Source organism: Gallus gallus, chromosome 2 (genome assembly GCF_016699485.2).
Source record: "Gallus gallus isolate bGalGal1 chromosome 2, bGalGal1.mat.broiler.GRCg7b, whole genome shotgun sequence".
In the NCBI taxonomy this organism is placed as follows: domain Eukaryota; kingdom Metazoa; phylum Chordata; class Aves; order Galliformes; family Phasianidae; genus Gallus; species Gallus gallus.
In genome coordinates this window covers 125,939,370-125,964,000 of record NC_052533.1, presented here as the reverse complement: position 1 = coordinate 125,964,000, position 24,631 = coordinate 125,939,370, and the positions used below count along the sequence as shown (strand labels likewise).

Genomic DNA, 24,631 nt, shown 5'->3' with positions numbered 1-24,631 from the left:
TTATTGTACACAGCTGTTCTGTTACAGTTTCACTGCCAGTCAACAAAATGAGGGATGTGTGGATACTCCCCCAGCACCCTATGCCCTCTGCCCCTCCACCATGAGATGATGCACTCCAACCAGCATCCAGACTATGAAATACAATTAGAGCTGAAAGTGACCACTGTGTTAAAGGGCTCCCCCAGGGAAGGAAAGCAGCACTACGGGACACCCCCAAAGCGCTGCCAGAACTCACCGCTATCTGCCTCTTGTCTGTCTCGCCTCTCTTGTGGTGGAGATCTGACACGAAGTTAAGGGAAGCACGGGTGTAGGACCTACTCTCACTCTCTCCAGCCATTAACACCCAGCCTAAGCATGAGCAGCATTCTACTGAAAGGATACACGTCAAATACTCCAAGATTGTGACATCCCAGATGTATTCATAGTAAGAATCCATGGCATCGTGACTGAAAGAAAACATGGGTGATCATACATGGGATGTTTGTATATCGATGTGTTACTAATCTACCCTCTAAGTTTTACTGTAATAATTACCTGTTTTGTTCCTGCAGTGCCTTGAATGCCGTTTTATAGTCTACTTCTCTGAGGAACTGGCACAAAATGGCCACCTACAGAGATACAAAGACAGGCTCAGGTGTCTTTCACAGCCTCGGCCCCCACTAATGGGAGTGTGCCCACAAGATGCAGTGACCCCACCCAGCCTCCAGACCCACAACAGAGCTCCTTCCCACACAGAGCAAGGGGCTAAAAAGAAGGTTTAAAAAAGACTTTTCCAGATAAACGGGAAGGGACAGACCAGGCTTTCAGGCTTCTAAATGTATTTGCTAAGGTCTGATAGAGCAGCTACTATGAGCTTTGAACAGTCAATTGCTACATGGAGTTACCAGGTGGAACAGGGCTACCATTATCTAAACAGGAAAAAAAAAGGGGGGGGGGACAAAACCAAAACCACCCCCTCTGACTACTTCTATTTCTGCAACAATCAGGTTGAATAGGAGGAAACATTTCTTCTCCAGAGGAGCGGTGAGGCAGTGACACGGGCTGCCCAGGGAGGTGGGGGAGGCGCCATCCTGGTGGTGTTCAAAGGACCTGCAGATGTGGCACTGAGGGCAGTGGGCACGGTGGGGAGGGGCTGATGATTGCACGAGATGACCTCGGTGGTCTTTTCCAACCTTCATCATTCTATGATCATTTCTAAGCACGTGTTTATTCACTTGTTAACGTGGGTCCTTAAATGCTCTACAGGCAATGGTAACGAGTGATTCGAGTGCAGGTTGCATCTGCAAGGAAAGCTGGATTCCAATTTTCCTTTTAGAAAGTTTCCCTGTAGTTTCTGAATTCAAACCATTTACAGATGCCATCTCCTCAGCACCACTCTTGGGCTCTTACCTGCGTGTGACAGTTGAGTAAGGAGCAACACTTTATCATTCTTTTTATCACCTGTGGTTATAAAAATGGTTCAATTTTTATGGTTAAAATGGTTAAAAAAAGTTTTCAAACTGTTAGCAATGGAACATTCCGAGCAACAAATCTCCATCCGTTTTTCAAATGGGATCAGCTGTAGTATATCAACCTTCTTCTAAGCCCTTCCCCTGTCCTTGTGTTTGGGCACACTCCAGCACGCAGCTGAGCCCAGCAGAGCTCACAGAGCAGAGCACTGCACTCCTGGTAGGGGCTGCTGCAAGGCAAGGTGCAGCGCTGGGGCCCGATGTCCCTGCCAGGAGTTCTGGATGGCTGCAGGGCCATAGCACAGGCTATGCAGGGTCAAAAATCACAAGAAAAAGAGCCCGAAGCACTCACTTTCCATACAAACAGAAGCATAAGAGCAGGGTATGAAAATAACCTCCTGCCCTGGACACAGACAAGCAGTTATTTCCCACCGCCTGCCGAAACGCAGCGAATTTATATCTACAGAGGATGAGAATGCTGAATCCATCCCATCCCATTTGCACAGTTAAATTCCATTCCAACACCGTAACTCACCTGGTCTGTGAACACATCGGGTGGTACCATCTTATTGAAGAAGTCAGAGCACACAGCTCCTGCCTGCAGATAATAGTGAAGGGCTGCTGAATACTGGTTTGTCGCTGCAGTGGAAGAAGGGCAAAACGAGGGCTTACAGTTAAATACAGCAGTTCATTTCCAAGACTCAGATCAATTGTTTATATAATTATTCAGACGTTGTTATCTCAGCTAAATTCTATTTAGAAAATGACTTGCATATCAGCTGTAAAAAGCACAGACACGGGAGGTAGTACGGTTTGTGGAAAAGCACACAGTCAGGCAAAGTGCCAACACGGGCAAAGGTCTGAGCTCTGACAGTTCGTTTTCGCTTTCCAGGTATTTGATTCTAAGCCCATCAGCTTCAGAGCAGCAAAGGAGTTTGCTTCTTAGAACTCAGCACATGGGTGGCAAGGAGGTTCAGGTGACCCAAGGATGAGGGGAAATGGCCTCAAGTTGTGCCAGGGGAGGTTTAGGGTGGATACCAGGAAACACTTCTTTACAGAAAGGGTGGTTAAGCACTGGAATAGGCTCCCCAGGGAGGTGGTTGAGTCACCATCCCTGGATGTGTTTAACAACCGTTTGGATGCGGTGCTCAGGGACACGATTTAGTGGAGGGTTGTTAGAGTTAGGGTAGTATGGTCAGGTTGTGGTTGGACTTGGATTATCTTCAAGGTCTTTTCCAGCCTAAGCAATTCCCTGATTGCTTAACTGTTTATAACCCTGAATCACTTTCCCATATTTAAGGGGGGTGCCCTGACCACGGGACTACAACTCCTTGTCCCACCTCAAGCACCTTCTGGATAAATCTGTCTCCCTTTGGAACTACGGTGCTTTCTGCACTACACACTCCTGCATGACACAGCCACCCTCCCATTCAAATGAGGTTTGGAAACACGCACTCTGCCTCCTGCATAAGACCCAGGCACAGCAAATGGATGGCAGCGGCAAACCACCCCTTCCCCCTGCTTTATTGGCAAAGAACAACAAGCCAGTTTCAATGCTAAATTTCACTAGAATGGAATCTATAGGTAACTGAAGCACAAGGAATACATAACTATCTTCGGAGACTGTTTTAACATTATCATTCTCCAGCACATACTTGTCAGGTTGGCTTCTGAAAGTTCATACTTCGTAGTGTAAGTAGAGAGAGTGAGGGGCTGATGACATTTCCAGAGCCTGACTCCAGACAGGGCAGTGAGTTACCAGCCAGGCTGTGCAAGGCTCCCCCGGGCAGCGCTAACTGTCTGGCTGCATGTCACTGTGCCTACAATTTGAACTGCCCCACGTCCCAGGGCTGCTGGCTGCTCCCAGCTATGAGCCCCTGGGATAAGCACCAAGTAAGTGGCAGATTGAGGGCAGAAAGACAGGAAAGGGTTTCCCATCACAACCAGTACCAAACCAGTTCATGTTTCCTCGTTTACAAACCCTAGATACCTCCTGTATAAGACACAGATCCTCTTTGCTCATCTTCTGCTTCAATAAAGCTGATTTCCCATTAGAATGCAAACACTACCCAGAACACTTTGATTCACTTAATAAAATACTAATATTACACTAATATACCACTCAAAGGAAGCAAAATTAACAACAGCTCTGAAAGTTTCCCTTACCCTGGGAGCAAGTCCACACGATCCACTGAAAGCTGTCTGTCAGCTCAGACAGCCTCCTAGGCAAAGTCACTTACACTGCCCCCAAAGATTCTGAAGTCACATCACATAAGCTCCTTTCCATAGAAGGAAATATAAGGAGGGTTATGAAGGCAAGCAAACTTCAAAATAAACACTGCCCCCATGCATGCAACTATAAAAGATAGTGGTGTTGCTTACCAAAATAAATATCTGCCTGGATAATTAACCAGAAGTGGTTGTTGGAGTTGATTGTCAGTGCATAGTTGACAAGCTCTTTCACTGTAACAGCCACGGCTTCAAAATCCACTGACTGAAGGCTAAAGGGAAAAGAAGGAGAAAAAAGAATTTGTAGATGATTGTGCAAAGCTGTAGCTCCATGGAGCCTCTGAAGTGGAGCAATGCAGTTCAGTCTGGCCAGGACAAACCAAAACATACCATATGCCACTTCGTATTTTGGCAATTATTCCAATGCCTTTAAAAAAATCTACCAGTTATTTTGTACTAAAATATCATAAAGCTCACATAGCTACATGCAGCTTAGTAAAATACATAACTTAAAAAACTAAATAGTAGCCCTGTTTCCTGTACCTGCATCTCCATCAGTACCATCAAGTTAGGAAGAGAAAGCTCCACACAATCAGACCAATCTATTTACAAACAACAGGGGTCACTGATGCCCTTATATGCCAAAACCTCACGCTAACACTGATAACTTCTGCACAGCAATTGGAAGCAAACCAACTACCTAAATATATTTTTTAAATTGTCCTTGGAGTTAATGATCTTACTTGGGAATAGACGAGGGCCAGATGGAGATGTACTCTGCTGTAATGTCATTCACAATATCCTCCTAAGGAAAGAGGGACAATAAAGCATGTTACAAAGATAAGTGGTTCAAGAAATCCTAACGCCATGTATACGAAAGATACTAACCCGAACATTATGAAGCTTGACAAACAGGGACAGTATTGTAGTTAACACCAATGGCTCCTGTAAAGAAAAGGAAAAAAAAAGATATTCCCATGAAATCGAGGAAATCCACTTTTCTTCCTATGCTTTGAAGATGCTTTATAGACCGGATCAATGGGCCAAGGTAAACCGTATGAGTTTCAATAGGGCCAAGTGTCAGGTCCTGCATTTTGGTCACAACAACCCCAGGCGACCCTACAGGCTTGGGAAGTTGTGCCTGGAAAGCTGCCTGATGGAGAGGGACCTTGATGTACTGATGGACAGTCAGCTGAATATGAGCCAGCAGTGTGCCCAGGTGGCCAAGAAGGCCAATGGCATCCTGGCTTGTATCAGGACTGGTGTGGTGAGCAGGACTAGGGAAGTCATCTGCCCCTGTCCTCGGCATTGGTGAGGCCTCACCTCGAGTACTGTGTTCAGTTTTGGGCACCTCAATACAGAAAGGACACTGAGGTGCTGGAGCAGGTCCAAAGAAGGGCAACAAGGCTTGTGAAGGGCTTGGGGAACATGTGCTATGAGGAGCAACTGAGGGAACTGGGGCTGTTCAGTCTGGGGAAGAGGGGGCTGAGGGGAGACCTTATTGCTCTCTTCCAATATCTGAACGGTGCTTACAGAGAGAGCAGGGTTGGTCTCTTCTCACTGGTGACAGGTGACAGGACGAGGGGAAATGGCCTCAAGTTGTGCCAGGGGAGGTTTAGGTTGGATACCAGGAAACACTTCTTTACAGAAAGGGCTGTTAAGCACCAGAATAGGCTCCCCAGGGAGGTGGTTGAGTCACCATCCCTGAATGTGTTTAACAACCATTTGGATGTGGTGCTCAGGGACATGATTTATCGATGGTTTGTTAGAGTTTGGGTAGTATGGTCAGGTTGTGGTTGGACTCGATGATCTTTAAGGTCTTCTCCAACCTGAGCAATTCTATCATTCTGTGAAGCTATGTAATATGTTCTGACATTGCTATGATCTTCTACCGAGACAGTATTTGGTTAAGAATCCTGCAGTACAGGAATACTGCAAGAGAATTTCTTTATGTAATCTTTAATTATTTCAGACTATTTTCAACGCTGCTGTATAGCAGGTATCATAACTGAGCTCTTCAGCCATTCAGTTTTCTGGACTTTTCGTGTTAAATTCCAGAGAAATGTGATACTAAAAGAAAGTTCTGGTTCCAAACATACTCAAGTCCACTGCAACTTACCCGAAGCTTTTTGATGAAGGACAGCAGTTCACTCCTAAATCAGGAACACAAATATCTGTGAGTCACCATCCACAGCTGAGAGCACAGGCAAACTTAATTCACTGGAAACAAGCCAGTAAAGCAAATCCTTCATTTGCCAAAACATCCCTTCAGCTCTAAGCTTACAAATACAGGGTGTATAAATGAAAACATTCAATCCCTTTCAACACAAGCTGCTAGCAAATTTCACTTCTATAACTGAAAAAAAAATAATAAGGAAGCTAAATAAAACATCTGCCATTGTATCCTGGGTTGCATCAAGAGAATTGTGGCCAGCAGGTCGAGGGAGGTGATTCTGCCCTTCTACTCTGCTCACACGAGACCCCACTTGGAGTACTGCATCCAGTTCTGGGGCCTTCAACACAAGGACATCAATATGCTGGAGCAGGTCCAGAGGAGGGCCATGAAGGTGATCAGAGGGCTGAAGCACCTCCCGTATGAGGACAGGCTGAGAGAGTTGGGGCTTTTCAGCCTGGAGAAGAGAAGGCTCTGGGGGAACCTTGTAGCGGCCTTCCAGTACCTGAAGGGGGCCTACAGGAAAGCTGGGGAGGGACTTTTTGGAAGGGCAGGTAACAATGAGAGAAAATGGTTTTAGACTGGAAGAGGGTAAATTTAGGCTAGATATTGGGAAGAAATTCTCTACTGTGAGGGTGGTGATGCACTGGAACAGGCTGCCCAGCGAGGTGGTGGATGCTCCCTCCCTGGAAGCACTCAAGGCCAGGCTGGATGGGGCTGTGAGCAACCTGGTCCAGAGGGAGGTGTGCCTGCCTATAGCAGGGGGTAGGAACTAGGTGATCTTAAAGATCTCTTCCAACCCAAACCATTCTAGGATTCATTTCATCAAGCCCCAAAAGGCACAATAATTACTTTGTATTAACTTAACCATAACCATGCATTCCAGAGTTCACCATAACAAGAAGCTCATAGTCGGTCTTGGATTTGAGAAGAGCCCCAAAACATCAACTGTTTGGACAAATCAGAGCCCTAAATCAGTCACACCAGTCAACACGAAGACCAGCAGAGGTTATGTAATCGACAGTGAAATGACTCCACTCAACAACATCTTTTTCTCCCAGTCCCCACAGGCCTTGTTTCAAGACTGAGTAACATATAGTTTTCAAAACCTAGTCAGATGTGCAGACCTACACTGTGAGCTAGGAGTTTAGAATAGATATGAAAGAATCTGTAAAGCAATTCTATTCAATGCAGACACCACCAGTTGCTCAGAAGAACTGCCCTCTAAATGCCATTGACTTCACTTGAAGATCGCTTGCCCAGAGAGTTGTGGATGCCCCATCCCTGGAGGCATTCAAGGCCAGGCTGGATGTGGCTCTGGGCAGCCTGGTCTGGTGGTTGGTGACCCTGCACATAGCAGGGGGGTTGGAACTGGATGATCACTGTGGTCCTTTTCAACCCAGGCCATTCTATGACTTTACGATCTACGTTGATCATGATGAGAATACATCATGCTTCTGGCACCTAAACACTGCCTTGAATCCCATCCACCCCTTTCCTCTCTCCAAAAAGGAAAGCCAACACGCTGCCCTAATATCTAACACTGCCCACTGCTCCCAGCTGTTGGGTTAGATACACAATTCAAACGACCTTTAAAAGCAGTTCAAGGAAACACACCTGTACATAATGCCTAGCGTAGATTCTCTGTGCTTTATCAAACTCACTCTGCCATCATTCCCCCGTTTGTGCTGGTTGGATACGCTGCAGATCTGTACGACGACTTCCCAGAGATCTTTAGCTGTCCTTCTGCTTTCCTTGGGACCCGGGAGTTCTTTGCACGTAGCAGCCAGCAACTGCCCCAGCTGTGCAGTGCAAGGGAAGAAATACAACACAGAGCTTCTCTGAATGTTCACTACAGCAAAGAGATTATTTGTATTTAAAATGGCCAAGAAAATAATTTTAAGCTTCAAACTACAGAGCAATGTAGCTAAACTTTGCAGCAGAGGACACTGATCTGTAATGTGGAAGACAGGAATAAAACAACAAAGCATTCTTCCCTTTCACAGTCTCTTTATGGGGTACTTCATCACGAAGAGCTGAAAACAAGCTTTACGTTCTACTTATTCAAATAATACATTGCACAAAACCTAAAAAACAAACTGTAGTTTTAAAATGACTAGATCCCTTTGATATCTATACAATAAATAACCTGAAATAAAAGAAAAAGTTGCATTGGCACTTTCTGCTACACAGAGAAATCAAAAGGTCAACGTGGATATTAAGCAGCACCTCAGCTAACCAAACCTGGCCAAAAATGAACATCACATAACACAGCTTCATTCAGCTTTACTGCCTGACTGATGTGAGAATGCTCCTACAGAACTATTCTGAAAGCAAGGTTTCACAAAGGGCAGTGCTTGAATGCCCCCAGAAATTAAACACTGGACTCAGGCTCACAAGCAGAGCTATCACAGTGCATTTGGAAAAAAAAAAGCATTTTAGGAACAGAAAGAGTCAGTGAATGATATCTAAACCTGTCATGTCTCCTCCATAAGACTGGGCTGAATCCCAGCTGAGAGTCCAGGCCTTCACAGAAGGAGTTTCAGCACTCAGCTTGGGGATCCTTGCCACACATACCCAGCGCTTCGGGAACCAACATCAGCTGGTCTAAGGGCTACGAGCCCTTTGTTTCATCCATTCTGCAGCATGGCCTGCAAGTCTTTTACCAGCTGTCAAACAGGTTTGCTGCTTAGCCTTGCTAAGTCTTCCACTTTGCTACATTTCACCTATTATAGCAACAAAAGAAACCAACACCCTCCTGACAGAAAGGTAAATGCTTTTAGAAGTACAAGAGACCTCAACAAGAAAAAGCCAGTTACAGTCTGACAAGGCTTTGAGACTGAGCGCTCATTACCTTTACATAAGGATTAGTCTGAACCAGAGGTAATGGAACTTGCATGGTCAAGTATTCATTTTCACGCCAGTTTAACAGGAAGGCAACACACTCCTCAGCTATAACTTGTCGAAGAGGAATATCTGGAAAAAAATGGGCATTTTTATTTTTTTTTTTTTGAGAAAAACAGCATTATAAGAAACCAAGCAAAGCCAAAAAAAAGTTAGGATCAAATGCTTCCTCCAACTGCAGCAGTTCTACACTGCTCCCACAGCATGAAACCATGTGGGCTGCTTTATCGATTAGGAAAACTCAGCAGATGAAAGTGCAGATATTTATCCTGTTCAAACCCTCTGAGTGGTACCCAACAGAAACTGTTAATGTTTAGCAACGTGCAGGCATCACGATGCTCCTGTTCTTACTTCCAACGACTAACAAAAAAGAACATGTCAAACGACACTATTGTTTTTCCAGTTACATACTGATATATCTAAAATACAAAGCTATTGCTCTTTCCTTTTCTTTTTCTAACAAAGCTCTGTGCTTTGCTGCATCTCAGGAGCAAGAGCAACGTACTTACCAGGTACTCTCATTTCCAAGTATCCTCGGACTCTGCTTATAAGATCAGAAGGAGGACGCTCCCCGGCAGCACCGGCTCCAGCCTCGTGTGTGTAAATGTCCAAAAGCAGCATTTCATTCAGCATGACTTGACGGAGCTTTGGAGAAAATTCTGTCACAAGCTCTAAGCAAGCAGCAAAAAGCTGCTTAGCGTGGACAAAATCCTGCAGCAAAGAGGTTACATATTAATGGCTCTGAACAGATTGGTAAGGAAAGACAACAGAGCTGAAATCCTGGCTCAAGGAGCATTCATGTTCACTGTCAACACTGTTTAGGAAACTCACAACTATCATTTGCATTATTGAGTTCTTTGGACTTGCTATTAAGCTTAACAGTTGCCACAGTTTCAGACTTCTCAACAAGAAGCTCAAGAAGTTGTCTATAGGCAAATCGTGCAGACATTCTGGTTTTTCCCTGTAGATCAGCAAACTACAGAACAGTCGATTACAAGGCACATAAAACAGCATGCTAATAAATTCTCTATGTAAACGGGCCAAAAAACAGCACTTCATATCAATGTGTTGAGTGTAGATGCACCATTTAGTACCATCCTGGTTAAAATGTATGAATGAGATTATCTCCAGGCCCAACTCACTGGAAAGCCATTATCCTTGCTCTGGAAAACTGAGAGAAATGTTTAACTGCTATATCACACACACAGCTTATTACTAGATCTCTATCACCTCCCAGTTCTTCAAGGTGTTCCTCTCAGAAAGGGCTTTCTATGTTGTTGTTAAACTTCAATTGCTCAAATCAACTCACAGCAATTTGGGATGGTCTGCTCACCTTAATTGCACAGCAGTGTAATCCCTTCGCCATAAGGATGTAGACCAAATCCCTAGTCAGATTATCTTTGATTCCTAGAATAACATTGCCATAAACATTTGGTACTTCCCACTGTGAGAGAAACATGCAAGACATTTGCACAGAAACAGGTTTTAGAAATCACACATTTCCTTAAATACTAAAAACAAAGCTCAAAATGTTGAGACCAATGGATTTCTAAGTGTCAAATCTTTCAGAAATGTTTGCATTTCATCAGCAGTAAGGTATGGCTCAGGAGTATAGAAGTACCCTAAAAAGGGCTACCTATTGTACTTTGTATTGTACTTTATATGATGAGCATGCAGTCATTTGGGAGACAAAGACAAAAAAGCCAAAAACATAACCAAAAGAAATCTACTCCTCTCTCTTCCTAACCGGTCAGAGCACTGAAAACAAAAGCTAAAGAAATTTACTCTCATGCAACAGGTTTGCAATACAACCAGCAGTTACTTAAAATGAAGGTTAGGCATTTTGTCACAATGTTTTAATTACAGAACGTCAGTTTAGATATGCATTGCTATTTTTACCACCATTATGCAGAGAGAGGAAAATGAAAATAATACATTGAGGATCTATGGTAAAATGTTTACTGTTCACAGAAAACAGTTCTCTCAGATGACCACGTAGAATAAATTACCTTATTGGAAATAGTCCAGAACTGGCGTTCAGAAGTCATCCCATGCAACTCAATCAAGATCTGACGAATCCTCCAAGGGTCTACTGACAATATGAGCTGATGTTCAAGCTGGCCAATATTGACACTTGCTGAAGCTAGGGAAAAAAAAAGCAATGAGGACTCCGTGGCATTCCTTCATAATGCAGATCCTTACAATACTTCAGTATATGACATTTTAAACAATACACGAAGAACAGTGGATACACCAATGCCTTTATAGAATCACAGACTTGCAGGCATTGGAAGGGACTTTTGGAGATCCTCCAGTCCAGCCCCCCTGCTGACACAGAGTAGGTTACACAGGAAAGTGTCCAGGTAGATCTGGATAACTCTAAAGGAGACTACATAACCTCCCTGGGCAGCCTGTTCCAGTGTTCTGTCACACTCACAGTATAGCATTTTTTCCACGTATTTGCATGGCACTTCCTACTTTCCAGTTTGTGCCCACTGCACCTTGTTCTGTTGCTAGGCATCACCAAAAAGAGCCTGGCCCCATCCACTTAACACCCACCCTGCAGATATTTATAAGCATTGATATGATCTCCCCTCAGTCTTCTCTTCTCCAGGCTGAACAGCCTCAGGTTTCTCAGCCTCTCCTAATAAGGGAGATACTGCAGACCACTCATCATCTTTGTGGCCCTCCACGGGACTATCTCTAGAAGTTTGATACCTTTCTTGAACTGAGGAGTCCAGAACTGGACACAGTAGTCCAGATGTGTCCTCATCAGGGCAGAGTAGAACCTTCATCTACCTGCTGGCCGTGCTCTTTTTAATGCACCCTAGGATATCATTGGAGTCCTTGGTCACAAGGGCACGCTGCTGGCTGTGGTCAACCTATTGTCCACCAACACACCCAGGTCCTTCTCTGTAGAGCTCTCTTCCAGCAGGTCAACCCCTAACCTATATTGATGCACAGTTATTCCTCACCAGGCACAGGACTCTGAACTTGCCCTTGTTGAACTGTAAGATTCCTCTCTGCCCAACTCTCCATCCTGATTACAGCTCTGAAGCTGATGTGCCAGAAATAAAGGTCAACACAATGGAGAAAACATTCCTCCTCCACATTTGATATTTGAGATATTTGATATCTTAGCCACAAAAAGAGATATTTCATCACTTAGCCAAGAAAGGAATCAGTCATTCGTTTTCCTCCTTAACATTTGCCTTCCAGCTCCTTGGGGTAGAGCTGTCTGCATTCTCAACTTTTCCTATAAAATCAACAGTCTTCAAATGTTCCTGGTTTAAACTCTTGCTAAATTTATTTCAGTTAGATCTGCACTTGACATGAAATTGTAGCATAAAAAAATTATAGTTTCAAATCATATGATCCATGGATGAAAAACAGAGGAAATAAGTTGTAGCATGTAGAGCTAATGCAGTTTTAGGCCCCTTACATCCTCTTGTGTGACTCCACGTATAGTTCATGCCAACCCCACAACTCTCCTTACCTAAGGGGCTGCTTGCAACATCCCCTTCTTTAACAACAGCAGCCCCGGGCATCCCCTTATCCCTATTACAGCAAAGAGTTACATTGAAGATCTGCATCAAGTTCAAGATCTGTACCAGAAAGTGTTTCTCTATTGCTTTAGTGAAAAAATGTATTTTCATAACTGGCTTAAGTCAATGCATGACTGCATTAGATCAGAAAGGGTTTGCTCTTCGCAGGTCCAGTCAGCAGTTTGTAGGCCTTTTTCTTACATTAGCTTTGAGCTGTAGTGCTGCACAGTCAGCCAGCTGCATCTGGGAAATGAGCTGGCTGAAAAATATCAGGGTTACACGCTGCTAGGTTAAAAACTTCATCCAGATGGTATTCCTGGTCCAGCTCATCAGTCACACTAGCATTAGAGATAGCGTAAATCCAAAGGCAGAAGAAATATCTGTACTGTGAACAGCTCCCAGACAGATCCAGTTTAAACCAACTACCATACCCCTCTTTTGCTTGTCAGCTAGCAAATGCTCAGCTAAGATACAAAGCACAAGCAAAGAACAACCTTCTTGAAAAGGCAGGGCATTCACTGACTGAAGGTGAGAAATATTCAACCCTAAAAACCATTCTCTCTGAACTTGTTTTGAGAACAGGTCTATGCATAGTAACCTCAGGTATGAAAACAGGCAGCTGCATACATATAAGTCAACAGGAACACGGAAAATTACCCGGGATGTCATAAAATGAAGTCACAGGCTTTGTGGACAGGTTGATTCGAAGAGATCTCTTCCGCATTTGATCAACAAGCAGTTTCCGTTCATCATCCTTCAGAAGCTTTATGAACAGCTCGTGAGATGAAATCATGAAGACAAGCTGAAGGTCTTCCAAACCCAAACACAAGTTCCTAAATAAAAAAGTTAATAATCAGCAGGAATAAACCGTTTGTTTGTCAAGTTGTAAGTTCTCAAAAGTACTTATCATGTTGCATTATATTGCTTATAAGATGCAAGTTCATGATGCCTTAGAACCAGTACGTACTTGAGAAATGCTGCCATTTTTCTCTTCAGGGATTCAGATGCAGTTTCCAAGTTTATTGATCTTGAACAAACCTGGAAGAAGTAGGCAGTAAATAATTAAGCCAGGGCTCAGAAAACTTAAAATATTTTGCTAGAGATAGTGCTGCTCCCCAGACTTCTAACTCCGGATTACTATCAGGTAGCTGCCCTCTCTCTCAAAGGAGGCAACAAAGTTACCTGATAAATACTGTAGCTATCACAGATGGATCAGAATCTCTTTTGACTGGGATACAAGAAGCTGTTTCACACAACTGTGACCTTCCTTGACATAATCTACATTCTTTTTTGCCAGATATTTAGGCATGCCAATGCTGAATGTCACGGTGTGAGTCAGTCAAAAATATCATTAAGTACATAACAAAGTTCTTGTACAGGAGTTTTAAAATGAACTAAAATATCAAAGTGCAAAATTGTAAGACTCACTAGGATTAACTTGTTTTAAAAAAAAAATGCAAGAGTTTCAAGAGAACTGAACAGTGGAATAATTACCAGCTTGCATGAAATCTTTTTTTGTTTGTTTTGAGAAATAGGTTCAGTCCTAATTTAAACAGTTGGAAAACCTTTTGCTGGCTCTGAAGTACAGAGTACATCAGTCAATTTTTGACACACACTTGAAGAGAACAGCTGCAGCTGACGAGCAGAAGACAAGGCCCAAATTAGACAATGAAGGATATGAATAATAGCAAAGCAACGTAAAGAGTAAGTTCAGACTAAGTAGCAACAGTTTCTTAAAAAGCTTCAGGGAGGGCAAGAGTTTAAGTCTGCCATGCACAGCAACTGAGCAGCTTCATGGCAGGCCAGTTTGTTGTAAAAGCCAGCAAGAGTGGTCATCTTCACAGATACTTTGTTCCACAATCTCACTCTCTGAGACTTCATTTCTTTGTTCCTCACAATAAACGTTCCATAATATCACTATGCATTTTAATGAAGGAAGGAAATGTAGCAATTTCAAATCCAAGCTGAAGCAACACAGCTTCAGTCCAGCAGATGAACCATTACTACAGATGGAAGAATGATACAGTGTATTTGTGCTAGCTGGAATGAAGCTGAATCAAGTTTGAGAATTTACCTTATAATGCACTTTTCTCTGCTTCACAAACAAGTGTTACTTGAAACAGCAATACAGTTAGTGAGGGAAAGATGTACTCTATTAAATACCATTTCCCCTTCTAGTTTCAGATGATTATTTCTTACCTCCAGGAGGAAGTCTATTTTCTCTTTGTTGGGTTTGAGGAACAGCTGACAGAACTGAATATCAATTATTTGACCCTGCAATACATCACAGACGGTGTTGCATACACAGATTTTGAAGCAAACTTCATCCAGAGCATCATTCCTGCATGAATACAAAACTCAAGATTGAGACTTCTCTGACAAACACAGTTGGTATCAAGGCAAATCTCCACGTGTCAGATCCAAAGACAAGTCTGGAGCACATGCCTTTATCCACACCTCCGAAAAAAAGGACTCAGCATCTACATATTTTACCCAAGACCTCACTTTTTTGGCAGAGAATTACCTCCTAGACCACTGCTCTTCTTCACACGCAAGCTTCATTCCCTGCACTGTTGGGACCCCAACTAGAGCAGTGCGGCTGACACACAGTTGCATCACCTCTCAGTAAGCACACCCTACACATCACTGACAGGCAAAACAACTTCAGGCATATTCATGCATCTCAGAATGCACTATCATCAGACAAACTCAAAATAATCATAGAATGGCCTGGGTTGAAAAGGATCACAGTGATCATCTGGTTTCAACCCCCCTGCTATCTGCAGGGTCGCCAACCACCAGACCAGGCTGCCCAGAGCCACATCCAGCCTGGCCTTGAATGCCTCCAGGGATGGGGCATCCACAATGTGGATGTTGGATAAAATAATGTACAGAAATCTCCTCTTAGGCTGTGTGCCTCATGTACCTGAGTATGTTGATAAGAACACCCTCTAAGATCCTTTTCTAAACCTTGTGATCCACAAGCTGCCATCATCACATGCTTGATGATCTGTGTCTACTTGAAGTCCCATACTGATCCTCCAGGACTGGGCTGGTGTGGCAGTGCACGAGGCACCTAATGACAGGAAACCTATAGGGCCAGTGCTCCCAACAAAGCCCACATCTCCTGCAATATCACTGCTCAGTACAGTAGCCTTATCAGCTTTGATTTCAAGTTTTAGAAGACCTTCAAAAAGGAATTAACTTAGTTATAAGTTTAAAAACATATGTGTGTGTATATATATTTCCATAAACATTGCATAGATCATTAAATTATGTCTCACCCTTGCTGAGCTTTTTGGAACAGCTCCCTTAGCACCGATTGTCTGAACTGAACGGGTAAACTGAGGGCTAGGTTATCTTCAAGGAATATCTTCACCAAGTCCTGCAACACAGACACAACTTGAATCATTCAATGGACAGTTCAAATATGGATAAAATAATTTTCTATCTGTTAAAGATGTTCAAAGAAAGTGAAGCAGCTTACACCCACATATAACATTAAAAATCACTACACACCACTAGAAAGAGAACAAACAACAAAAACACTCTCGTCAGAAGATCAGGAGGTAAAAAAATACGTATCTCAGGAGCAACATACTCTGAAATGCAAAGTATTACAGTTAAACTGAAGAACCCATTTATAAGCTAGTAGAAATTATTTACACCGTCTGGAATCCAAAATATTTTAATCTGATACGTATCAGATCATATTTCTGTAGAAGTGCATTGAGTGCACCCTCAGTAAGTATTGAGTGCACCCTCAAGCACTCAAGTGAGTATTGAGCGCACCACACCAAGCTGGCTGGAAGTGTTGATCTGCCTGAGGGTAGTGAGGCCCTGCAGAGGGATCTGGATAGGCTGGATAGCTGGGCTGAAGCCAATGGGATGGGATTCAACAAGACCAAATGCCGGGTCCTGCACTTTGGCCACAATAACCCCAGGCAACGCTATAGGCTTGGGGCAGAGTGGTTGGAAGACTGTGTAGAGGAAATGGACCTGGGGGTGTTGATTGACGCTAGACTGAACATGAGCCAGCAGTGTGCCCAGGTGGCCAAGAAGGCCAATGGCATCCTGGCTTGTATCAGAAATAGTGTGGCCAGCAGGAACAGGGAAGTAATTATCCCCCTGTACTCAGCACTGGTGAGGCCGCACCTCGAGTACTGTGTCCAGCTTTGGGCCCCTCACTGTACGAAAGACATGGAGGCCCTGGAGCGTGTCTAGAGGAGGGCAACAAAGCTGGTGAGGGGTCTGGAACACAGGCCTTATGAAGAGCGGCTGAAGGAGCTGGGATTGTTCAGCCTAGAGAAGAGGAGGCTCAGGAGAGACCTTATTGCTCTCTATAACTACCTGAAGGGAGGTTGTAGTGAGCTGGGGGTTACAGCCTCTTCTCTCGTGTGACTAGTGATAGCACTAGAGGGAACAGCTTCAAGCTGCGCCAGGGAAGGTTCAGGCTGGATGTTAGGAAATACTACTTCTCTGAAAGGGTGGTCAGGCACTGGAATGGGCTGCCCAGAGAGGTGGTGGAGTCACCGAGCCTGGTGGTGTTCAAAGAGCGTTTGGATGTTGTGTTGAGGGACGTGGTTTAGTGAGAACCATTGGTGAAGGGCGAATGGTTGGACTGGATGATCCTGTGGGTCTTTTCCAACCTTAGCGATTCTATGATTCTATGAAGTGTATTCTATAGCAGTACGGTAATGGTTGAACAAAACACTTAGGTATCTCCTGAAATTCCCACCAGATCAGATGGAATCACCAACACGATAATAAAAAGAACTCTCCACTGCAAGTGGGCATTAACCACGGTACCTGATAGTTGCCAGATTTCATGCAGTTATGGATTTGATTATACGGAGTTGTCTGTTGAGACGCATCATCATCAGATGAGGTAAGAACTCCACAAGCCTGACAATATCCAGCTAACCGTTTTTCATCTATGGTGCAATGAAGCGATGACGAACCAATCTGAAAAGTAGCAGTCCATTAAATCTTAGTGATCAAAAATATTATGAAACATGAGCTGAACTCTGCAAAACAAATGGAAAATCACAGTTTCTCATAGCAACAACAAAACAACCCAAAAAAACAGTAAAGAATGTGTGCATATGGACACATCTTTATGCTCTTGTATGTGCTCTTTACAGTTTAGATCATGTTTTGTCTATTAAAATAAAACTTGAGTTTTGCAGTTTTGGAAATACAGATAAAAAACTAGCTGTGAAAGGAAGCATATTTTAGCTGTACATGAAAAAGTTTTCTTTCATAACAAAAGAGGTGAGAAAACAGAAAGCTGATTCCCAATGGAAAGTTAGATAAACAAGAATAGGAAGTGCCTATTGTTCGTATGGTTTTCTCCCTTAAAAACACACTATCACTGTTAGGATACCACTACTGACACAGAACGTGCTGTACTGGTCAGCCAAGTTAATATTAGCACTGAAGACACTACCATTGCATTTCTTCCATCAATACAATTTACATAAGGGAATATTCAACACAAAACAGAAGAAAACAGTGACACATCACACCTAATCCATATAATTTTGAACACAGCACAATGTAAAAATCACACACAAAAACCCCAAATTTGCCATCAAAATCCCAAGAAGTTTCTTAATAAACACTTACAGCAGCTACTACATTGCTAAAGAAGGAAGCAAAAATTTAGTTGAGTTGAACACACAGGAATGTAACACTCATTACCTTTGCAATCAACTCCTTTGTTTTGAAAAACTTCTCTTTAGCATTTTCATGAAGAGCTGCATTTGTCGCTCCTTGTTGAAAGTAGATTGCACCCAAGTCATAGCAAACCTGCAAACAGCATTGATATAAAAGGCATTATCTCAGAAATTTATATAACATTAAGTATTTCAGCCCTATTTTTTCCCTACACAGTCTTCCAACTACTCCCAGTGTTATCTTGTGTACACCCCGTGCACCTTTCCCCACATGCTTCAATTGTTTCCTCTTTACTTGTGATCTCAGTATGGGTAACTCTGCGTGGGCATTACAAAACAACAGAATGATTTCCACATAACAGTAACAACGGTGCAATAAGCAGCCCTTGTCAGACACTGCTTTACTCCAGGGGGGGAAAAACGGAGAGTTTGGGGGAAAAAAAAAAGTGTGATAATATTTACAATACCGAAAGAAGCATAAATCGGCATAAAAATGATCAGTGGTATTTTATTGCTTTATGGATAGAACAAAGAAAAGATCAACAGGAAAATACTGCAGCTTACCTCAAAATATTACATGGCAATTTGTCTAAAGAAACAGAAATAAACAGAAAGCTTCAGTCTAGAATGCACAGTACCTGGCACTGTATCTCCTCTGCACTGATTTTTAGCCCAGCTGTGGAACTCTCCGTTTCTCCATTCACCATGCCAGGCTCCATGGCTAACAAATCCAGAGTTCTTATAGTGTGCACGTACAGATCCTTATTCAATTTAAGCGCTCCTTCTAGCACCAGGATGGAATCAGCAGCCTGCTCTTTCAACTACAGTAATTCAAACGCATTAACAAAAAAAATCTCTTAGTTTCGAGTTTAGCTTTGGGTTTAAATTAACACTATAACAGCAAAATAAAAAGACAGCCAAGAATTTATTTAGCACACTTGTCTCACTGCACCTGTATTTCTCGTACAAGAAACAGACGTGTCACTGCCATTTCAGGTGCTCAGAGAAACAGCATCAGAGCTTCCAATAGAAACAGTACTTTTCTCTTGGTTTCACCTACGTCTCTGTCCACTTCTGGAACATGAAGTTATCCAACAGTTGGATTGGAAATTCTCAGCTATTATTTCACAGCTGAAGTCAAAGCAGCTTCTCTTTGAACAGCAAGGTTTTGCCAGATTTTATGGTGAATCGGTTAAAATTCACTGCCATTCACTTACTTGGGAAAAAATGTTTGTGGTGATTTAAGTGTGGAGAAAAAAGTAAATGCAGTGACTGTAATTGATTCTAAGAAGTATAAGAGTAGTAAAAGGAGCTAAGTTGCTTATGGAAGTAGAGGCTTTATTCTTCCCCTTTCTTGCCCTTCTCCAAGTGGAACACATCAGGCACCCCCAGCATTCTGGTGACGATGGCACACAGAAAACATCCCTACTAAATTCTCTTTAAAAAAGAAAGTTGTGCCCTATTTTGCTGCCATACACTTGTATAGCTCATGTATGGTATGGTCTCAAGTATGAATTACAGGCTGATTTTGTAGAGGCTTGCTTGATTCATACAGCTCCAAGTATGGGCTGAAGAAAGAATAGCTAAACCTCACCAAACAAATTCCATACAACATCCAATACAGAAACAACACCACAGAAAACAAACACAGAGGAACAGTAGGAAATGTTAGAAGTAGCCCACATCACCTAAGTGTACTGAATCCAACAAAACTGTAAATATGAATGGAAAGAAGATAATCACATCACATGGTATATTCAAGGAAAAATTAGAGGATGAAAAAGCTCACCACTTTCAAAATGTTTTCAGTGAGTTCCTTTTCCTGCTGCATCTGGTTCATCCTGGAAAAAGAGATGCAGTCAGCACTTCAGTTCTAAAGCAAACCATCACTTTCCTTTATGCTCTGGGCCACAACAATTAATTCCTAAATACCTTTTGCTTAACTACCTTTTTAACATCGCTACGCCAGACCACTGAATGTTCTGTATCTTTATGTAAATGTATCTTTATCTGAAAGAAAGAATTATATAAGGATAAAATGAAAGGTTTTAGATGAGAATATGATTTAATTAAAAGGCAGTTTCGAAGTTTTCATTGCCTTCCTTTTTTTTTAATTTTTATTTTTTCATCAGATTGTTAATACCAGCAAAATCAACCACCTTGGACATCCTGAAGCCTCTTGAAGCTTCACTAGCAAAATCACAACCAGATCTGGATACAGACATGGCACTTCAGGATTTCTAATAAAATTACCAGCAGTATTTTCCAATCAATACGCTTAACAGACTCATCCCAGTAACAGAACCATTCATAGAATCATATCATAGAATCACAGAATGGCCTGGGTTGAAAAGGACCACAATGATCATCGAGTTCCAACCCCCCTGCTATGTGCAGGGTCACCAACCACCACACCAGGCTGCCCAGAGCCACATCCAGCCTGGCCTTGAATGCCCCCAGGGATGGGGCATCCACAACCCCAAAAACATGTGAAAAGCACCACTGAGATGCTCCCAACTTTATATGAGAAATACAGAATGTAAAAGCCAATTCCAAGAACGGGCTGTAACTGAAGCTGCACAATTTCTAACATGTAAACTCAGTATTGACTTTAAGTTAGCACTGCCTAATGAAACCAACAAAATCATTTCATTATTTCTCAGGTTATCAGATATACAGTGTAGTAAATTGTTATAATAAAACTGAATTAAGCAAACCAGTGCAAGTTAAAACAGGATGTAAGAAATACTGCTTGTTTAAACTAGAGAATAAGCTTTCTGTCCCATAGAGACTGCTATCCTCCTTTCTCCTATGATTCTTCACACTTTTACGAAGTCACAGGTAAGATATTAAAGAAGTAGAACCATATACATACAGATACATTAAGCGTGCTTGACAGGAATAAAGAATATACCTCAAATAAATACAAGATTTCCACATTACAATTAACCACGTTAAATAATTGTACATTAGCATGATTTAATTAGATTACAAGTTCTATTTCTGATTACAAAATACCTATTAAGTCCAAATGAAGTGTACTGGTAACTTACACGTTCAGTTGAGGCGGACCAGGTTTCACTTGCTTTACAGGAAAACTGCTTTTAACAATGGTCCTTATGGCCCTACATAGGGGAGACAATTAAGTGAAGAATGGCATTAGCCTCAGAAGTATAGTAAGAAGATTGCATGCTTCTTAAAATATCAGTTTATCATATCATTTACTTTAAATCACCAGAATACATCCTGTGCTATTTTAGAAATGTTTAAGAAGTTAAAAGGCAGCAATATTTTTTTTGTCTTTACAAATGTGCAAATCACTCCCTTGACTACTTTACTGGAAAAGAAACAGCTTTAGAATCGCTTTTCTGACTTAACTCCTTGCTATAGTCTACCCAGAGACCACAATACCAATGTTACTTTGAGATTCTCTCATTCTGTGTACAAATACATGGCTCGATCGTGGTTTTAAGGCCATTGCCTTAAAAATACCTTACCATCTGTTGTAGAGTAGTATGGCCATTGCAGTGGTTGGGGGTAGGCTGGACAGGTCAACATCCACATGTTTAGTCCCTGGGGGAACTTTGCTGATGCACAGAAGCTCATTCAGGAGCATGTTCAATACAGGAACAGATAAGCTATGAAAGATAAGAGAATAAGGTACTTGGTACAGTAAACCTACTTCTGGAACCTTTATGTGACATACACACTTGTACTCATTACTATCCTATTACTTAACAGCCACAAAGTATGGAATCACAGAAGGGCCTGGGTTGAAAAGGACCACAAGGAACATTGAGTTTCAATGCCCTGCTATGTGCAGGGTCACCAACCACCAGACCAGGCTGCCCAGAGCCACATCCAGCCTGGCCTTGAATGCCTCCAGGGATGGGGCACCCACAACCTCCTCAGGCAACCTGTTCCAGTGCGTCACCACCCTGTGTGAAAAACTTCCTCCTAATATCCAACCTAAACCTCCCCTGTCTCAGTTTAAAACCACTCTCCCTTGTCCTATCACTATCCACCCTCATAAACAGCCGTTCCCCCTCCTGTTTATACGCTCCTTTCAAATATTGGAAGGCCACAATGAGGCCTACCTGAAGCCTTCTCTTCTCAGTTTCCAGTTCAGTCAACCTTTCTTCTGAACACTAGAAAATACGCTGTGTCTCTTCAGCAGAACAAAATGCTCTGCACCTGATGACATTCTAGATCAGGGATGTAAAGTGGTTACTGATGTTATTAGCCTAAATTAAGTCCAAGAGGAAAGCTGTTCCAACAGAGCTGAACTACTTCTATGCATGCTGCATCAGTCTGTCTCAGACACATCCCAAAATCAACTCAGTCATCTACTGCAGCAGATCCCAGCTAGTGAGGAAGTCTCAAAGCAATCACAGACCATACATCCAGAAGGCAAACAATTCCCACATCACGGGGAACTTTACTCACATAAAGAGGACATCTATCTGTGCTGTCATGGCTTATGTCTCTTTTTGCTGCATCCATCACCAAACAGCAAAGGTAAGAAAGACTAAGAACTGGAACAGCACCCTGTAGTTTCATTGCAAGCTACACTATGTGAAGCCAGGGGGGACAGAACATTCCTTTGTAAAACCAGAAGGCACACAGACCGGGTCCCATCACTCCCAGCTTCTGAGGTATAATTTAAAACAGTTGAACACTATTACTTCAGCATTCAAGAGCTGAGCATCATTCAAGTGCTCATAACAGCAGAAATTTTAGGGAAAAAAAAAAAGGTCCCAAGCTAGGTTGCTTTTTTGTTTGTTTTTTCAACCAATCCAAACCAACCCCACGTAGTTTTCAACTAAAAACAATCTGAAGGATCATGAGCTCACAGAAGATGAGCACTTGCTACTGTGTAGATAGATGCTCCATTAGTAACTGAAATGCCTTTGGATTATTTCACAAACCCAACAACCAAAGAAAACCACCACCAACAAAACACCCAACAAACCAAACGCTGCAGATGGACCTAGCAATCCCACTGAATCCCAGAATCACCGCAATACAGTCATACGGTAGGGCTCAGTTTAGAATCGGGATTACGCCTGTGGGGTACTGACAGAAAGCACGCCATGAATAAATGCCAGCACAAATTCCTCCTGCAAGAAGGGAAGCAGCCTTAAAAAAAGCTCTTTAGTGCAAATTCACATACAGCTGAAGCGTATGTAAAGCCTAACGTACACCAGATGCTTTTTTCTGTACACTATGGTGATTGCACTTGTTGGTATTGAAGGTCTTTTCCAACCTAAGTAACTCTGTGATTCAGTAGTTTTAGTATGAAACTATACAGACTGTACCTTTTCTCCAACACATCCAAATCCCACTTCAGATGAGCAGCAACTTTAAGAGCAAGAAGTTTCAGAATGCGGTTTCTTTTGTTATCAGGAGGTGGCTGGACCTGGTTCTGTTCATTCACCGACGGTTTGGAAGCTTGTTCCAGGAACTGCACAATCAGCTGCACAGGGGGAGGATCTGCAGAGAACACAGTTGCTCGTCAGAGGGCAGCTAAGCCCAGAAATCCATTTCTTGTTGCAGCCACGATCACCACACACAGAACCAATCATAGGGGTTGGAAGGGACCTCTGGAGATCACCAAGTCCAACCCTTCCTGCTACAGCAGGTTCCCTACAGCAGGCTACACAGGAAAACCATCTCATCTCCCTATCAGCTACACAGACAACACAATCACCTGTCAGATTCTAATTCCAAATGGTATTTGTTTATGTTGAATCAGACTGGCTTTTTTATTTAGCCTTCACATTTGCTTGACCACATACTTTGTCATTTATTTCCCATACTTTGCGTCAACAAAATTTTAGTATGTGTACCTATGGAAAATAAGTGCTGTGTGACTAAAGCATGCAAGGTGCCATAAAAATACATACCCACTCTTCAAAACATTGAGAAGAATTACAAGTAGGTATGAGGAACTACTGGCATTTCTGAATATGTTTAGAAAACACCATTTGTCTGATTTTGGGGATATATACGAAAACCAAAGATGCTCCGCCATACAATAAAAGACTCTTCAGTAGCTCGGGGCTGTTCTGAAGCACTTAAAGACAACCAATAATCAATATTTTTACTTGGAAGAGGACAGCATAAGGTGTGAGCACAAGAGATCTCGCCTGACTGTGCTTCAATCTACTTTCTGTAGAAGCAACGCTGTCACAGGCGTCCCTGCGTCCGCAGCCTGCTGGTAGAACCCAGGAAACGCAGAATTCAGGAGACGATTAAATGGGATGACTGCTGCAGAAGCAGCACGTTCCGCCGCACTCCGGCCCGCAGCACCGCACCGCTCCAGCCGCGGTACCGCCCGCCCCGGAGCTCCTCAGCGCTCCGAGCTGCCCGCCCTCAGGGAGCGGCGAGAGGCCGGGCCGGGCCGCAGCGGCCGAGGAAGACGGAGGCCCGCGAGGAGCCGGCAGCGGGGCCAGGCCGCGCCGCACGCACCGGGAGAAGGCTTGCGCAGGTGCTGCTCCAGCAGATCTTCCTCCAGCAGGAACTCGAACCAGGAGGTCTGCGGCGGAGTACAGGGCCGGCTGGAGGTGGCGGCCTCCCGGTCCGCCGCTTCGGCGCTCATCGCTGCAGCGGCCCCGCGGGCACCCACGGACACAGCAGAAACAGCGCCCGCCC

The 24,631-nt window shown here is 43.1% G+C and overlaps 1 protein-coding gene across 3 annotated transcripts in view; it reads right to left on the bottom strand.

The window, feature by feature from the left end:
* Positions 1-24,631, bottom strand: part of INTS8 (integrator complex subunit 8) — a 24,952-nt gene extending 321 nt beyond the window's left edge. The window contains exons 1-26 of one of the 3 annotated variants that reach the window (NM_001040228.3): positions 24,449-24,631; positions 23,296-23,470; positions 21,475-21,615; positions 21,031-21,102; positions 19,767-19,818; positions 18,616-18,798; positions 18,003-18,110; positions 17,109-17,264; positions 15,584-15,684; positions 14,499-14,640; positions 13,267-13,337; positions 12,957-13,132; positions 10,764-10,897; positions 10,088-10,198; positions 9,264-9,465; positions 8,705-8,826; positions 7,468-7,652; positions 5,797-5,830; positions 4,566-4,622; positions 4,421-4,482; positions 3,831-3,949; positions 1,984-2,087; positions 1,390-1,440; positions 535-608; positions 382-446; positions 236-279 (exon numbers count right to left, since the gene is read on the bottom strand). In NM_001040228.3, the coding sequence (NP_001035318.1) occupies positions 236-279; positions 382-446; positions 535-608; positions 1,390-1,440; positions 1,984-2,087; positions 3,831-3,949; positions 4,421-4,482; positions 4,566-4,622; positions 5,797-5,830; positions 7,468-7,652; positions 8,705-8,826; positions 9,264-9,465; positions 10,088-10,198; positions 10,764-10,897; positions 12,957-13,132; positions 13,267-13,337; positions 14,499-14,640; positions 15,584-15,684; positions 17,109-17,264; positions 18,003-18,110; positions 18,616-18,798; positions 19,767-19,818; positions 21,031-21,102; positions 21,475-21,615; positions 23,296-23,470; positions 24,449-24,578 (2,871 nt within the window). In that variant the 5' untranslated portion in view covers positions 24,579-24,631. The other 2 variants (XM_015282917.4, XM_040678518.2) reach the window with 2 other exon arrangements.